The sequence below is a fragment of the Ruditapes philippinarum genome, unplaced genomic scaffold (genome assembly GCF_026571515.1).
Source record: "Ruditapes philippinarum isolate M1 unplaced genomic scaffold, ASM2657151v2 ctg372_1_1_1_1, whole genome shotgun sequence".
Classification (NCBI taxonomy): Eukaryota; Metazoa; Mollusca; class Bivalvia; order Venerida; family Veneridae; genus Ruditapes; species Ruditapes philippinarum.
In genome coordinates this window covers 22876-41669 of record NW_026858913.1, presented here as the reverse complement: position 1 = coordinate 41669, position 18794 = coordinate 22876, and the positions used below count along the sequence as shown (strand labels likewise).

The 18794-nt window shown below is 32.9% G+C and overlaps 1 protein-coding gene across 1 annotated transcript; it reads left to right on the top strand.

Annotated features, from left to right (window-relative positions):
• Positions 1 to 806: 806 nt before the first annotated feature.
• On the top strand, positions 807 to 7267 carry LOC132754657 (uncharacterized). The gene is made up of 3 exons (XM_060745310.1): positions 807 to 1116; positions 5819 to 5892; positions 6983 to 7267. The coding sequence occupies exons 1-3, from the start codon at positions 807 to 809 to the stop codon at positions 7265 to 7267; spliced, it is 669 nt and encodes a 222-aa protein (XP_060601293.1).
• The last annotated feature ends 11527 nt before the right edge of the window (positions 7268 to 18794 follow it).

The window sequence follows — 18794 nt, the reverse complement described above, 5'->3', positions numbered from 1 at the left end:
ATTTCGTCATTATTCCCCTCAGTTTTTGTAATTTACGACACATGGACGATAAATAACTCTTGGCCCAACGAAATTTATGTAAATATAAATCAGAATATACACTTTAACCTTAAATTTAAACTAAAAAGAGTGGGAGCAGTCCTTGTTATATTTAAGGCAGATTTAATATTTTATCCTGAAGATTTTTCTTATCAACTGTTGGTCTATCACCATAATAAAAGTCAATCTTTTGAAATATATAGTCCATTCAGCTCGACTTTACAATGAAAAAATAAGCATTGGCACTTTGACAGTCTTGCTACGCCACGTAATTTCCAGACCAAATAAATCATTTTGAAGATATTTCAAATTTATCTCAGACTTACACTAGAGATTGCTTAGAGAAGTTGGAACTAGGTAAAATAATTTCGTTAAATAAGCAATATGAACTGTAACAAGAACAAAATCTTTGTATTATTAGTTATTCTCAATAGTATTGCGACATGTGTAAAGAGTGCACCGTTGTCTGACGGGGAAGAAACTAATGCTGGTGGTTTAAATGGCGAGAAGTTAATGATTATAGGAAAGGAACTCAAGTTACCAATGTTACACATGATAGGAAAGACAATTGATAATATCGAAAAGAAAATCAATGAAAAGAAAATCAATGAAAAGAATTGTGACCCTCATCAATGTTCAGACTGGACGATGTGGTCAAGTTGCACAGCACAATTTGGCCAGTTCGGTTCAAAGTTCAGGACACGTCAATGCAATTTAAATATGACAAGTTGTGAACAGAGAAAGAGTTTGGAATTTGTATTATGAGTATGACTTGTCCTAATGGGTATAATCTCACAAAGAATGGGTTTTGCATGAAATTTTATTCAGACAAAAGATCGAAAAGAGACGTCGCAAAGCAGCAGTGTCAGAAAGATGGCGGTCATCTGGTGAATATTGACTCTGAATTGAAATACGCAGATGTTAGTAGTCTTCTACTAGGCTGGAATTCAAAAGGGGGAATCTGGATAGACGGTCATCGTAAAGCTGTTAGTTCTCCGTGGGAGTACACATATGGATCTAAAAACGGATTTTTCAAGTGGTACCCGGGAGAGCCAGGCAACACATCAGATGAACATTGTTTGGCTATTAATGAGCAAAATATCGGCGTTAAGTGGTTTGATATACGCTGTGTAGGCCAATATTTCTCAATTTGTGAAATTTGGTAAGAGCATTTAGTATCAACATATTGTAAACATTGAAGAGAATGGAAAATGTACTTTATGGGAAATCACTGATAAAATTATCAACAAAAAAGCAAACAATTAGTTTCGACGATTTATTCATACATGATATCATTGAGCAATCATTATACCTCGTTTAAATTTCAAAGAGGAGATAAATGTGCTATGTTTTTCCAAGGCTAATGACATGTAATTAAAGCTGTGGTTAGGACAATGGAACAAGCAAATTATTCAGTGTTATATAATGGTAAACTGTCGTACTGACCAAATACAGGCTGCATCACCAGACTTTCTATATTCACGAATAATATTCAGCACAAAAACGCTATACTGGTAGATTTTATTTTTTCTTTATTCAATTTATTTCATGATGTCTAGGTCATTCATTCAGACACGTTTAAGAAAAATGTAATCTAATTCAATTTGCAACAATGATTTTATTTTGGCACATTGAATGTACTTGTGCATTTTAAAGCTCTGAGTTTCGGCTGTTTTGTTAACATTTAAACATTTTTTATACAACACATGGCCTTTTTAATACCATGGCAATAAATAAAAATTACGCAACTTCAGGTAATACATTGAAATCCCTAAACGTACTGTTCCAAATTCAAAGCTTGTCAAATCCATTACAAAAGTTTAGCAGGTTAAGGGTTGATTCAAGGATATAGTTTATAATTCTATGCAGGGCTTTAATAACATACTTGTATTCTATAATAACAATAACATTGTTTTAAACATGTAAATAACGTATAGGAGAAAAATAAGTATGTTCACACCTTTCAAAGCGAGAACATTTTCTGATAGTTATTATATTTCGCTTATAAGTAAGACATATTGTAGCTATAATATATATATTTTTGAACATTTTATACCATATTTACCTAAACAGTGTACATTGTAGTTTGCTTTTACAAGAATATTAATTTAACTACTAAGCAAGTGCGAGGTTGTATTTGTTTAATTGGTTTATTATAACATCTATAAAAAAAGATTTATATTTTTATTCTTTGTACATAATTATCCATGCTTGTTTCTGTACTTTTCTATGGTCAGATTCAATGATGTTTATTTATGTGCTCGACCAAGGCTTTCATGTAACAATGTACTATGTGATTTAATGCATTAACTCTGCTCTATTTAAAAATTCTATCATATGCATAGACATGTAATTCCTTCAGGTAACAACACCATGTTAATAAAGTCAATGTAATTTGTACATAATAAAAGTGTTTATCATTTTTCCCTGAGTTAAAATTTAATAGCTTACATCTTGATGTAAACTGTTAGTAAGTGCCTACATCAAACGTTTGATCACTACCACACGGACAATGTTCAAATGTCAAACAGCTTACAAGCTGTCGTGATACCTCTTTCTGTATTATTCTAGGTAACAGAGACACTTGGTTATGCAACGGTTACTGATAAAAACTTTCAATAAGACTTGTCAATAACACTTGTCAGTGTGTTGAACAACTCCAATGGAATAAAGCGGAGTTTGGTCAAAGTGGGGTGGTAGCTTAGTGATCAAGGTGTCTGCCTCTCAACTTAAGGATCATGGGTACGAGCTCTAATCGACCATGTTCCTTCATAAGACATCAGTACTAGTTGCTTCCAGGAATCGGACTCGAAAGTGATAAATATAAATTAGCGCCGGGAATTATATTTGAATATTCGAAACACTACCGAATAATCCAACATTGAAAAAAATACGAATTATTGTAAAAAAAGAAATGTTTATTATATTTTTTTTTACTTCCAACTTTCAATCCTAAACAAAACTGAATAAACTATTTACCAGATGCTATGTTAATTCTTTGATGCAATGACTATATTTCATCTTCATGTCTTCAGACTATGAGGTCGAAAGTTTAAATTGTCGGCCATATTGAATCAAATATGTTATACACAACATTGATCAGTTAATCAACGACTCATATGAAAGTCTATTTTAAAGATACACTTAATTGATAATTGAAACGGAAAATTTCAACATGCAGACAAGTACCCATTGAATGTTTTAGAGCAACTAGATTGTATCTTTAATCAAAAAGAAAAGCATTATGACCTTGCATTAAAAACCAGGCCAGATGCTGTCTTCAAACAAAAATGAAACCATCAATAACCTCCGATATTGCAAAGTTAAAAATGTTTTTAATTCTTTTCATGAATGGTAGTGCTTAATATGATATACGCGCACGCACCCTATATATAGCTAGCATCGGCTTAAGTAAAAATTAACATTTAAACATGTACAATGTGTTTAATTAAGAATTGCGGATCATAGGCACGTATGATCCTGCAGATTTCAAAGTGGAATCTACATATTATGATGTGGTTTTGACGTCTTGTGTTGCTTTAAGTTTGTAACACCGGAGGGATGCCAAAATTGCTTTCATACGACATCGGCCAAGCAAATAGCGAGTTATAACATGTTTACGAAATGAGCAAAATCATCAAAATTAAAGATAACTGAACGAATGTATTAAAAGGTAAACTGTTTGCTATAGTAAATATATCGTATGATATGAATGCAATAGAAGCACTACATGAGAACCGTTATTATATAAACAAATAAAAACCACAGACAGTTTGGTTCGGGATCTACCAAAACATATCTTTGATTGAGAAATAATTCACATTTAATTCTTTTTAAAACAGATTGTAAAATTCAGTTGTTCTTTTTTTCAAAAGAGACAACTCAATAGCCCATTAATATGACAGACGTGCCCTACCTTTATGCACTGCAGAATTTACCACCCTTATTTTTTTATAGTAATATATACGAATACGTGTGTTTTATCCCACATTGTCAGGATTAGAGGGTACATCTTTAGAATGATAGTGTATTGAATTACTCCCCTAAATTTATCCTTGGTTCCACTGCTTATATTTCTATATTTGTTTCTTTATAACATAGATTCGAAGATATGTTATGTAAAGTTGGTGCCTCATACTAAAAAATAAGAAAACATTAGCAAAAGAATATCTATCAACCATCGTCGGATACCAACTATCAACAGGACCAGTGCTATTCTTTTAAGGTATGCCCTTTTCTGTTGAGATTTAGAGACATTAGATAGCAATTAATTGATTTGAGGATCACCTTATTATAAATGTGCAAAGGACAAAATAACTTAACAGTCAAATATTTGTTAAATATATCGGCTAAAAACTGAAGCGATAATGTAAAAAAAAACCTTTAAAAAGCAGTAATTCATTAACATCCACATAACACGCAGTTTAAAAGTATTTTAAGGAACCTTAATTGTCGCGCGATACAAAGAAGTTGATAATGTATTATAGCGTATTGTTACACTAACGAAATATAAGCTTTTGTGTCTTTTTATGATATCTTCCTTGATTATATCTGATGTTTAAGTTTCAAACATAACAACACACGTCCAAAACACCTTGTTTAAGTAACTCCAGACTTGATAACAAAAGAGATAGATTGCCTTTTTTGTTTTCGCAAAAGTTTTTAACATTTGAAATATTTAAAGCAGTGTACCCGTCGGTCTATATACATGTACATGTATTTTTTTCATTAGTACTTATTACTGTTCTCATACCTATATAATTATGAAAATATATATAATTCTATTTTTTTTACATTTCATAGCTGATAAAACACTGCAAGTTCTACACTTTTCCTCTGTTCTATCGACTCTTTTGTCCAAATATTCTACTTTGTGTGAACTAAAAATGTGCCAAGGTACGCCCCTGTCGATGGTATTCATGATAGTATACAAATAGCAGGAGTGTCAGCACACGATGTATACACCGATCTGCGCATTTAAAACGACTTCAGTATGTCCAATTCAAATTGATTTTTTTCAACTTTTGCCTTGTATATGTAAAAAAGAGGTTGAATAGAAAATAAGAGGGTCATGAAGGCTTTATATTGCTCACCAGACAGTTAAGGTTCTAAATGGTAAAAAGTTATTAATATTGATAACTATGAAGTTCACATTAACATCTAAATTATTGCACATAATCTAAATTTCATAATAGAAGCTCTCGGTATAAAAAATAACTCACTGCGACATAATCAACGGTTCCATGTCCTATTTTTTTTAAAGCTCCATACTCCAAACACGTAGGTAACAAAGCCAAACAAAATCAAGTTCAATTGATTTTAAGTCCAGCATCTGAAGGTTCCCATTTACTCCATGTACTCTTAATTTAACAGATATGGCTCGAAGTACAAAAAGCAGGTCACTTGGGCAAAATCTTGGTCAGTTGATAAAAAGAAATCATTGGCATGTTAAACTGTAGGCCTACTCATTGTCGAAAAAAAATCGTTGTCTGCAATACTCACACAAGAGAGATAAAAAGACTGGTTTTCAAGAAAGGTAATAACAGTCACTTGTTACTATGTAAGGTGAAAGACTGCTATACAAGTTACTGTTTGTTAAGAAAAACCAATGGTTGCTATGAAAATCACTGGTTGCAAAGGGGGAAAAAAGATGGAATGGAAGTCACTAGTTGCCAAGGGAAGTAAAGGGTTGCTATAGAAGTCTTAAGATGCTATGGAAAGTCAATAGTTGCTATGCCAATCAGAACTTGCTATTGTAAGTTAATGTTTGCTATGTTAGTTAAAGGTTGGTGTTCGGTACAGGCTGGTTTGCAAGTCAGTGGTTGTGATGAAACTTTAATACTTGTTGCTAAGGTAAGTCAATTGATGGTACAGAATTTTCATATAAAAACCATAAATATACAGTCAAACCGTTTCTTTTTTTTTTGTTCAAAACGGTCCCAATATGGTAAAATGCAAACAGTCAAAGTCATTTTGGTATAGTGTTTTTGGTTCGAAACGTTGAAACCATTAAAAGTTATGCTACATATTACATCGGATTATCACAAAGCTAACATTAAAACAATTTAATGATTTGTGTTCGATAAGAAACAATGACATTTGAGCAGGAATATTAACGTTGCATGCCTTCAGATGAGCCAAAGAATTCCAAGAAATTCAACCTGCCACGCTGCATGCAATGAATGACTGATCTTGCAATATTTCTACTGCATGACTAAAGCAGTAACGTTGTTGTTGTTTTGTTTTTTTCCATATTTTTGACATTTATTTGGTAATTTATGTAATTAATAGTGTTGATTGCAATGTGTAAATTACTTTCTATGATCACTTGAAAATATTTTACTTCTTAATACTTTTTCAAATTTTCAATGAAAATTCCATTGCATCTGGATGCCAGCTGCTTAAATAGCAAGCTGAAATGATGATATGTGGAATAATAAATGATGCCATAATAGAAATGGCATATAATTTACTGTATTGCTACGCCCCGTAAATTCACAATCATTTGTTCATCTTAAAAATATAATCTCACGCTCTCAAACTCATCTATGACTTGAAATAGCTAGGCGAGTTGAGTTTAAATAATACCAATTCTTAAAGTAAGCAAAATGGGTTGCTACAATAACAAAATCGTGTTGATACTTGTTCATTTTTATCTAACTGCTTCGGGTATTAAATGTGCACCTTTCTCTTATGAGAATGGTACTAATTTTGGTGATTTGAACGGTGAGAAATTAATAGAGATGGGAAAGAAACTTAAATTACCTATGTTGCAAATGATAGGAAAGACTATAGACAATATCGAAAAAAAATCGATGAAAAAATGTGCGAATCTCATCAATGTTCAGACTGGACGGTGTGGTCCAGTTGCACAGCACGATTTGGTCAGTTCGGTTCAAAATTCAGGACACGTCAATGCAATGTGAATATGACAATTTGTAAGATAGACACCAACAGCGAAACAAAGAAAGAGTTTGGAATTTGTATCATGGATATGACTTGTCCTAATGGGTATAATCTCACAAAGAATGGATTTTGTATGAAGTTAGTTGCTGACAAATATGGACCAAAAGAAGCCGCAGAGCAGCAGTGTCAGACAGATGGTGGTCATCTAGTTAATATTGACTCTGAAATGAAGTTAAATGATGTGGACAGTCTCCTTACAGGCTTCATTTATGGCATAGGAATCTGGATAGACGGAGAGCGTAAACATGTTAGTTCTCCATAGGAGTACACATATGGATCTCAAAAAGGATTCTTCAAGTGGTTCAAGAATGAGCCAAACAACAGATCAGATGAACTTTGTTTGGCTATTGTTTCATACAGTAACGGCGTTAAGTGGCATGATAAAAGTTGTACATCATCCTATTACTCAATTTGTGAAATAAGTTAAAGCATTTAGGATCAACATATTCTAAACTTTAACGAGAATGGAAAATGAACAGACTTTAACGGAAATCAATGTTAAAATTATCAACATAAAAGCAAAATTTAGTTTTGAATTTTTTAAATACATCCTTCCATGCATACATTGTACATGTACGATATCTAGTTTAAATTTCAAAGAGGTGATAAATTTGCTACACGTTAGGACACGGCTAATTACATGTAATTAAAGTCATGGTTAGGATTATAGAAAAGGCAAATTACGGTATTCAGTGTTATATAATGGTAAACTGTCGCACTGACCAAATACAGGTTACTGTGGTCGGGACTTTCTACTTTCACGAACAATATTCAGAACAAAAACGCCAAAATGGTAGATTTTTTTTTATTCAACTTATTTCAGGATGTTCAGGTCAGGCATTTAGACACTTTTACAAAACGTTAAATCGAATTCAATTTGCAAAAATAATTGTTTGTAAAATGAGTGTATTTCGGTACACTAATTGTGTTAACATCTTTACATTTTGCTTATATCAGTATACGTCACACGGCCTACGTTACATTTTTGATACTAAAGAAATGAATAAGAATCAATCAACTTAAGGGTCCGATATCGTTGTACGACTGTTGTTTATGAAATACCTTCAACTCCCTTAAAATTTAAACGTACTGTTCCAAATTCAAAGCTAGAACAAACCCGTTACAAAGATTAAGCAGGTTAATGGTTGATATTGTTTTCCTGATAAAATTTAAAGTTCTATATACGCTTTAATCACATATGTAATTTTACGCTTTAATCACATATGTAATTAAGCCGTGTTCAATGATAATAATCAGAACATTGTTTTACATGTAAATAACGTCAAGGACATTATTTTTGCTCTTTCTGTAAATAAGATTTGTTCACACCTTTCAAAACGTAAACATTGTTCTGATAGTATTGTCCAACAATATTGACCTGGCCCTTCATTAACTTTCGTAAAGGTCATATGAATAAATACTGACCACTATCTATTGAATATATCGATATATTTGCTAGCTACACTCGTCAGTGAGGTGTGGTGTATTGGTAAAGATCTCGGACTACCGATCTGAAGGACTCTGGTTCGATTCCTTAACAACACCACGTTATTTTTCTTTTTTAATTTACTTGCAAGAATTAATTTGAAATCGTTTTACTACAACTGCTTTTAGAATACCTTTTAGGTCTGTTTTTATATTTTTTTATTTCAATACAGTATCTTTCAATGGTTCTCTTTGTGACATTATCAAATCTATGCATTAGCGCATACACGTTATAAAGACATTTACTACACAGATAGCACGCACAACAAAAAGGTTTGCAATAGTTTTAAGAGATTTGCATTTTTTTGATAATACAAAAAAACAACAACAAAAAAACAAACAAAATCGCTGATAGGGATTCAAACCTACCAGTTTACATGATGTTAATAATTGCATATTAACATTTATATCGCTTTACAAGTAGATCGTAACGTTTACGGAATATACCGACTACATGGTCAAATGCAAGAGTGCCAGGTCAATGTTGTTGGACAATAATTAAATTTCGCTTGAAAGTAAAACATATTGTAGCTATAATATATTTTTGTACATTTGGATACCAAATTTACCTATATACTGTAATTTGCTTTAACAAGCATATTGATTTTACTACAAAGCAAATGTGATGTTGTTTTTGTTTATTATAACATTAAAAATTTGTTTATTTTAACATCTATAAACAAGATTTTTGATTTTTTGTACATATCCGTACTTGTTTCTGTACTTTTCTTTGGTCCGATTCTATGTTTATTTATGTGTTCGTTTAGGCTTTCAAATAACAATGTACTTAGTGGTTAAATGCATTTACTTTTCTCTGTATAAAAACTCTACCATGTGCATATAAAAATGTTTTTACTATTGGTAACAACACCATGTAAATTAATAAAGTTCATGTAATTCATATATTATAAAAGTGTTAATTATTATTTCCTGAGTTAAACTTACATAGCTAACAAGCTGATGTAAATTGTAAGTAAGTGCCTACATCAAACGTTTGATCACTGCCACACGGACAATGTCCAAATGTGAAACAGTTTACCAGCTGTCGTGATACCCCTTTCAGCATTATTCCAGGTAACAGAGACACTTGGTTATGAAAAGGCGACTGAATGAAAACTTTCAATAAGACTTGCCAGTGGCGGCATGGCCGAGTGGAAGAAACTTTACACTCATTGCTCAGTACTGGTTGGTGTCTATAAGCTTATAGCTTCCTACACTATGGAACTAAAATTAATTCCTTAAAAACAAGACAGCCGTAAGGACAATCTGCTGAACAGCTCCAATGAAATTAAGCGCAGTTTGGTCAAATGGGAGTGGTGGCTTAGTGGTAAAGGTGTCTGAATCTCAACTGACGGATCATGTGTTCGAGCCCTAATAGGGTCACGGTCATGTTCCTTCATATGACTCCAGTACGGATTGGTTCCAGGAAGAGGACTCGAAAGAAATTAATATAAACTTTGGTCGGGAATTATATTCGAAACACTACCGAATATTCATCGAATACGAATATTCAAAAAAAATATGTTTTGATTTCTTTTTACTTTCAACTTTCAGTCCGAAACAAAACTGAATAAACTTTTTTACCAAATGTTATGTTTATTCTTTAATGCAGGCCTATATATTTCATCTTATCGACTCTGAGGTCGAAAGTTTAAATTGTCGGTCATATTGAATCAAATATGTTATACACAACATTGACAAGTTAATTAGCGACTAATATAGGAGTCTATTTTTCAGAAATACTTAATTGATAATTGAAACGGGCATTTTCTACTTGCAGAAGAGCAAGTACCCATTGAATGTTTAGAGCAACTAGATTGTATCCTTTATCCAAAAGAAAAGCATTATGAGCTTGCTAGAAAAACCAGACGAGATTCTTTTAAGATCCTTTTTATGAATGGCAGTGCTTAATGTGATAAACCGTCTACGTACCCTAGCATCGGCTTAAGTACAACTTAACATTTAAACATGTACAATATGTTAAATTAATAATTGTGAAACATACGCACATGATGCTGAAAAGTGGAATCTATATATTAAGAGCTGGTTTTGACCCCTTGTGTTGGTTTAAGTTTGTAACACCCGAGGTAAGCAAACATCATCTTTCATACGACCTTAATTGTGTTGGTGTGCCAAAGAAAGCAGACCTTTATATTAAAACAAGAACTTTCACAAATGAACTATATATAGTGAAACCAAATGCAAAAGGCTTTTTGGGTCTTCATTGTGAACTAAAAATATGGGCCTGTGTAAAGTGCAAGTTCCTACCTTCAGTGGTTAATGATATTTATATAACGTGTCACACTCAAAGCAGTATAAAAGTTATTAATAAAACAAAATATATTTAAGTTAGCGAGTTATAACATGTTTACGAAATGTGCAAAATTATCAAAATTAAAAATAAATGAACGAGGGTATTAAAATGTAAACTGATTGCTATAGTAAATATATCTAACGTATGATATTAATGCAATAGAAACACTAAATGAGAACTGTCAGTATCTAAGCAAACACAAACACAGACAGTTTGTTCTGGGATCGACCTAAACAGATTTTTGATTGAGAAATAAATCAAATTTAAATCTTTTGAAAACAGTAAAATTCAGTTTATGACAAGAGAGACAACTCCGTAGCCAATAAATGTTATATGCGAACCTTGCTTTATGTTCAGCAGAATTTACTTCCCTTATTTATTAATACCACGGTACATCTTTAGAATGATATTGTATAGAATTACTCCCCTTAATTCATCCTTAGTTCCACTGCTTAGATTTCTATATTTGTTTCTTTATAACATAAGGTTGATTCGAAGATATGTTATGCAAAGTTGGTGCCTCATTCTAAAAAATAAGAAAACATTAGCAAAAGACCATCGTAGGATACCCACTATCAACAGGACAAGTGTTGTTCTTTTAAGGTATTCCTTTTTCTGTTGAGATTTTTCCGCTTTAGAGACATTAGATAGCAATTAATTGATTTGAGGATCACCTTATTATAAATGTGCAAAGGACAAAATAACTTTACAGTCTTTATGTTTAATATATCGGCTGAAAACTGAAGCGATAAAGTTAAGAAAAAGCCATTAAAAAGAAGCAATTCATTAACATTCACATAACACGCAGTTTAAAAGTATTTTAAGGGATCTTAATTGTCACACGATACAAAAAAGTTTATAATATATTATAGTTTATTGTTACACTAACGAAAGACAGGCTATTGTGTCTGTTTTATGATATCTTCCTTGATTATATCTTGTTTTTAAGTTTCAAACATAACAACACACGTACAAAACACCTTGTTTAAAGAAGGAAGTAAATCCAGACTTAATAACAAAAGATATAGATTGCCTTTTTTGTTTTCGCAAAAGTTTGAAACATTTGAAATATTTAAAGCAGTGTACAAGTAAGCCTATATACATGTATTTTTTTCATTAGTACTTATAACTGTTCTCATACCTTTATATGAAAATATATATAATTCTAATTTTATAACATTTCATAGCTGATAAAACACTGCCAGTTCTACACTTATCCCCTGGTACTAACGACTCTTTTGCCCAAATATTCTACTTTGTGTGAACTAAAAAATGTGCCAAGGTACGCCCCTGTCGATGGTATGCATGATAGTATACAAAAAGCAGATTTCGTGTCCGCACGCGATGTATACACCAATCTGCGCATTTAAAACGACTTCAGTCTGACTCATTCAAATTTCTTGCCTTGTATATGTAAAAAGAGGTTGAATGGAAAACAAAAAGGTAATAAATACCCTATATCGCTCACCAGACATTTAAGGTTACAAACTGACAAAAACAGTACTGATAGCTATGAATGAAAACAAATAATAAGTATTAGGTTAAAATTGACCAACTGATACCAAAGTTCACATTTACATCTTTATATTGCACATAATCTTAATTTCATAATAGAAGCCCTCAATATAAAAAAAAACTCATTTCGACATAATTAACAGTTATAAAATGTCCATTGCATGTCCTATTGTTTTAAAGGTCCATACTCCAAACACGAAGGTAACAAAGCCAAAAAAATAGATTTGATTGTAAGTCCAGCATCTTTAAATTAAACAGCTTTGGCTCGAATTACAAAAGGCAGGTCACTGGTCAGTTGATAAAAAGATGCCATTGGCATGTTAAACTGTATTTCATTGATGACAGAAATAGTTGTATGTAATACTCACACCAGAAAGATAAAAAGGCTAGTTTTTAAGAAAGTTAAAAGTCACTTGTCACTATGTAAAGTCAAAGACTTCTATGAAAGTTAATGGTTGCTGAGGAAAATCGCCGGTTGCTATGAAATTGCTATGGAAGTCACAATTTTTTAAAAGACAGTCAATGGTCGCTATAGAAGTCTTTAGATGCTATGAAAAGTCAATAGCTGCCATGTAAATCAGACAATGCTTTGGTAAGTTAATGGTTGCTATTTTAGTTAAAGGTTGCTATGGGAGGTGTTCGGTACTAATGGTACTAATTGCTTTGAAAGTCAGCGGTTGGGAAAGAAAGACAATGGCTGATTTGCTCATCAGTGGTTGTGATGGTTTTCTATTACTATTTGCAAAGGTAAGTCAATTGATGGTACAGAATTTTCATATAAAGACTATAAATATGCAGTTAAACCGTTTCTAATTTTGTTCAAAACGGTCCTAATATGGTAAAATACAAACAGAAGTGTTGTTGGTTTGAAAAGTGGAAACCATGAAAAGTTATGCTATAATTTACATCGGATTATCACAAAGCTTAAATTATAACATTTTGATGATTTATATTTGATAAAAACAACGCGATTTGAGCAGGAATAAGTAAAGTTGCATCCCTTCAGATGAGCCAAAATTTATTTATTTTTGCAAAAATTTTTTGACATTTATTCGATTTATTGATGTATGTCATTTATGGTGCTGATTACAATGCGTACATTATTTTTTTTGTTTGCTTGAATGTATTTTTCTTCATAATACATTTTAAAAATGTTCACGAAGAAAAACATGAATCTGGAAGCATGATATGTGGAATAATAAATGATGTTATAAAAGAAATGTCATATATTTTATGGTATTGCTACGTCCCGTAAATTCAAAACCCGTTTGTTCATCTTCTAAATATAATCTAAGTCACGATCTCAAATTCAGTTATTACTTGAAACAGCTAGGCGAGTTGAGTTTAAATAAAACCAAATCTGAAAGTAAGGAAAATGGGTTGTTACAATAACATAATCTTTGTGATGCTAGTAATTTTCTATGTAACTGTTTCAAGTATTAACAGCGCACCTTTCACTAATGAGAACAGTACTAATGCTGGTGATTTAAATGGCGAGAAATTAATGGAGATAGGAAAGGAACTTAAATTACCTATGTTGCAAATGATAGGAAAGACCATAGACAATATTGAAAAGAAAATCGATGAAAAAATGTGTGACTCTCATCAATGTTCAGACTGGACGGTGTGGTCCAGTTGCACAGCACGATTTGGTCAGTTTGGTTCAAAATTCAGGACACGTCAATGCAATGTGAATATGACAAGTTGTGAGATAGACTCAAACAGCAGAACAGAGAAAGAGTTTGGAATTTGTATCATGGGCATGACTTGTCCTAATGGGTATAATCTTACAAAGAATGGGTTTTGCCTGAAGTTGTATTCAGACAAAGGAATGACAAAAAATGCCGCAGAGCAGCAGTGTCAGAAAGATGGTGGTCATTTGGTGAACATTGACTCTGAACTGAAATACACAGATGTAAGTAGTCTTCTAACAGGTTTTGCTACTCACGTAGGAATCTGGATAGATGGACAGCGTAAAAATGTTAGATCTCCATGGGAGTACACATATGGATCTCAAAAAGGATTCTTCAAGTGGCATGTGGGTGAGCCAGACAACCAAACTAATGATCTTTGCTTGATAATTGCTTTGAGAAGTAACGGCGTTAAATGGAATGATAATACATGTTTAGCATTATATAATTCCTCAATATGTGAAATTAGAAAGAGCTTTTAGTTTCAACATATTCTAAACTTTGACGAGCATAGCAAATATATAGACTTAAAGGGAATATCAACAAAAAAAAAGTTTCGACTGTCACAATTTATTTATAAACACCCTTCTCATGCATACATTTTACATGCATGCCATCTAGTTTAAATTTCGAAGAGGATAAATCTGCTATGTTAGGACACGGCTAATCTGTCTATGTTTCAATGGAACAAGCGAATTATTCAGTGTTATAACGGTAAACTAAGGTACTTTACTGTGGTCGGACCTTTATATCACCACTTTCTACAATCACGAACAACATTAAGGACATAAATGCAATACTGGTATACAATATAATATTTTTCTCTATTCAACTTATTTCATGGTGTTAAGATCAGGCATTCAGACACGTTTACGAAACGTTAATTATAATTGGATTTTCAAAAATAATTCATTTTATTTTGGTACATTGAATGTACTTGTGCATTTATAGCTCTGAATTTCGGCTAACTGTTTTTGTTAACATCTAAACATTTTTATACACCACATGGCCTTCTAAATACCATGGCAATAAATAAGAATTACGCAACTTCAGGTAATACATTGACATCCCTTAAACTTAAAATGAACTGTTCCAAATTCAAAGCTGGGCGAATCCATTACAAAAGTTTAGTAGGTTATGGGTTGATTAAAGGATATGAAACGGCTTTAATTTCATATTCTATGCACTGTTAAACATAGTAAATAGAAAAGGAAAAAAATAAGTTGTCAAATATAAAATGTTTTGCTACTGTTTTTTTGTCTCTGTAAATAAAATCTGTCCCGTAAAACATTGTTATGATAGTTAATTTCGCCTTGAAAGTAAAACATTTTGTAGCTTTAATATATTTTTTGTACATTTTGATACCAAATTTAACTTTACATTGTAATTAGCTTTAACAAGTTTTTTAATTTTACTACTAAGCAAGTGTGATGTATTTCTTTGATGTATTTCTTTATTGTAGTTTAGCGCGGAGGAAGGTAGTCTAGTACTGGTGTAACTCTCCAGGAACGATGGTTAGGAAACTACCCGCCTATATGACTGAAATACTGTTGGAAAAAGGCGTAAAATGAAACAAACAAACAATCAATTCTTTATTGTATCATGAATAATTTGTTTATAAACAAGATTTTTATTTTTTCTGTACTTTTCTTTGGTCAGATTATATGATGTTTATTTCTGTGCTCGGTCTAGGCTTTCATGTATCAATTAATGAACTAAGTGGATAAATGCATTTACTTTGATTTGTATAAGAATTCTATTATATGCATATAAATAATTATGTGATTCCTTCTGCTAACAACACCATGTTAATAAAGTTCATGTAATTCGTATAAGTGTTGATTATTATTCCCTGAGTAAAACATATATAGCTACAATCTGATGTAAATTGTAAGTAAGTGCCTACACCAAACGTTTGATCCCTACCACACACTATTAAAAGGTCAAACAGCTTAACAGCTGTCCTTTTAGCATTATTCCAAGTAACAGAGATGCTTGGTTTTGAAAAGGCGACTGAAAGGAAACTTTCAATAAGACTTTTCAATAAGACTTGTCAGTGTCGGCATGACCGAGTGGTTCACACATCGGACTAGTAATCTATTAATCGCTTGCAGCATGGGTTCAAATCCCATTATAGGGGCGTCCTTGTTTCCTTGAGCAAGAAACTTTGAACTCATTTATCAGTATTGGTTGGTCTAGGGAACGGATTCAAAAATGTGTCTATAATATTATAGCTTCCTACACAATCCAACTAAAATAATATCTGTATAAACAAATAAGGACAATCTGTTGAACAACTCCAAAGAAATAAAGCAGTTTGGTCAAAGGGAAGTGGTTGCCTATTGGTTAAGCTGTCCGCCTCTCAACTCAGGAGATTCTGGGTTCTAGCCCTAATCGGTTCACAACTTATTTCATATATGACACCTGTACTAGTTCTAGGAAGCGGACTTGTTTCGCGATGGAGCTTAAATAATTATGTTTAACCCTTTCCCTCATGAGTATATTGTGAAAAATGGCCGTTTTCACTGATAAATCTCCTGTTACAAGTTCAAACTGCTATGAAACTATGAAAAATGCTTCAATACTAATCAAACTTGGCACAAATGTTGACTGGACCATTGCCTTTGTAACGACATGCTCAGTCTTAAATTTCCTGTTACCATGGCAACGAGGGGACATCTCAAAAATAAAATGCCAAACAATCACTATTTTGCCTGGACTTTTTCCATCAAAATTTATTTCAAAGTGCTGCAACTTCTCACGGGATTGAGATAGAGTCAAAGGCATTTCAGCGTTGGTTACACGTTACCTTATGATCGACCTGGGATCATTTTTAGCCTCTCACAAGTCCAAAATTTTCTTAGCGATGAGGGGGACTCCGCCCCCTTCAAACCGCCAAACAGAAGGGGGCACAACCCCCCTGATGTATCTTTTGGATGGGGGCGGCGCCGAAAAAGTGCTCACTTCTTTTAGCAACATTTCTCAAACGAAAACATGTGTTTGGGGCCCCAAATATGACATTTTTTTACTATTTCAGGCCTATAAAGGGGGGGGGGTCGAAAGTGCGTTGTTTTGCGTATATATGAGGTAAAGGGTTAAACCAAATAAAGCGTTAGGTATGTTGGGGGGAAAATTAACACAATGTTCATAGTAAAACCTTAAAGGGTATATATAGCTACACATTTGGGTGCTACAAAAATACTAAAACAAAATTCTAAGTTATAAACAGGGTATAGTTTTGTCAAAATTCTAAAGGAAGTTACATGTATGACCTTTTGACAGGACCTTGAAATGATTTTCATTTAAAGATTTTCAAAGCAATACCTTCAAAGTAATAGTAAAACTTTGTTGGTGCAAAAAAGTTCAATTAAACAAGAGGGCCATGATTGCCCTTATATATTGCTCACCTGATTACGAAGGCTCAGTCCCAATTTCCAGGATACATGTATTTGCATTGGGACAGTATCCCCTAAAGTCTAAACAAGGTTTTTCAATATTCAGGCTGTTTGACCTAGTTTTTGTCCCCAGTAACCCATATTCGAACTTGACCTTGAAATCATCATAAGTTTTCAGATCAATTTCCATATTTTGGATCGAAACAGTAGCCACAAGTGTTAACAAGGTTTTTCCATATTAAGGCGATGTGACCTAGTTTTTAGACCCAAAGTGACCCATATTTGAACTTGATTGAGATATCAACAAAACTTTTCTAACCATTTCCAGGATATTTTGACTAAAAATAAATCCCTTAGAAAGTTTTTTTTCTCAATATTTTAACTGTGTGAACTAGCTTTTGACTGACAAAGTTTGATTATGATCCAACCAAAACAGTGACAGCCAGACTGACCACAACCTAAATGTTGACAATGCACGACACCAGACATAGCCCCATCACTATACCTCATGACTCAATCAATTGAGCTAAAAAGGGGCTTAACTTTGCAACTGAACTACTTTCCAGCTTTACTGGCGGAGGAAGATCTCCCGTGCCCCTCCATACATAATTTCAGGCCTGAACTGCACCCGATCAGGAGTAGAACCACCAACTAGCTGGATATTTAAATTAAAAGAATAACAAGAGCCATGTCAACATGGCCATCCCCCGCCGAATGTGTTTGCTCATTGGAAGAATGTATAATGTAGTAGAGCGGAATAATTCCATTTTAAGAGGTCTTTTGGTAATGAAAACTGATGGCTATAGTGATTACAGATTTGAAACCTATGTGAATACTGATGGCTGAAAATAACAAAGGGCAATTACTGAAAAATAATGCAGGGTAGGTTATCATTCCTGTGTGCTGCATCCCTCCTCAGTAAAATCTATCCACCTATGAAGTTTCAAGTTGATACCTCAAATACTTTTTGAGAAAAAAATTGAATTGAAAAATTAAGTATGAAAAAGAACAAAGGGCAATAACTCAAGAATTATAAAAGGTAGTTATCATTCTTGTGCAGTGCACACCTCCTGAGTGAGATCTATGCACCTATGAAGTTTCATTTTGATATCTCAAAGGCTTTTTGAGTTATGCTCTGGACAAAAATTAATTTTGAAAAATAACAAAGGGCAATAACTCAAAAATAATGCAGGGTAGAGTTATCATTCTTAAGCACTGCACTCCTCCTCAATGAGATCCATCCACCTATGAAGTTTCAAGTTGATACCTCAAATACTTTTTGAGATAAGCTCTGGACAAAATAGCATGAAAAAAAAAACAGGGCAATAACTCAAAAATTGTATAGGGAAGAGTTATCATTCTTGCGCACAACATTCCTCCTCAATAAGA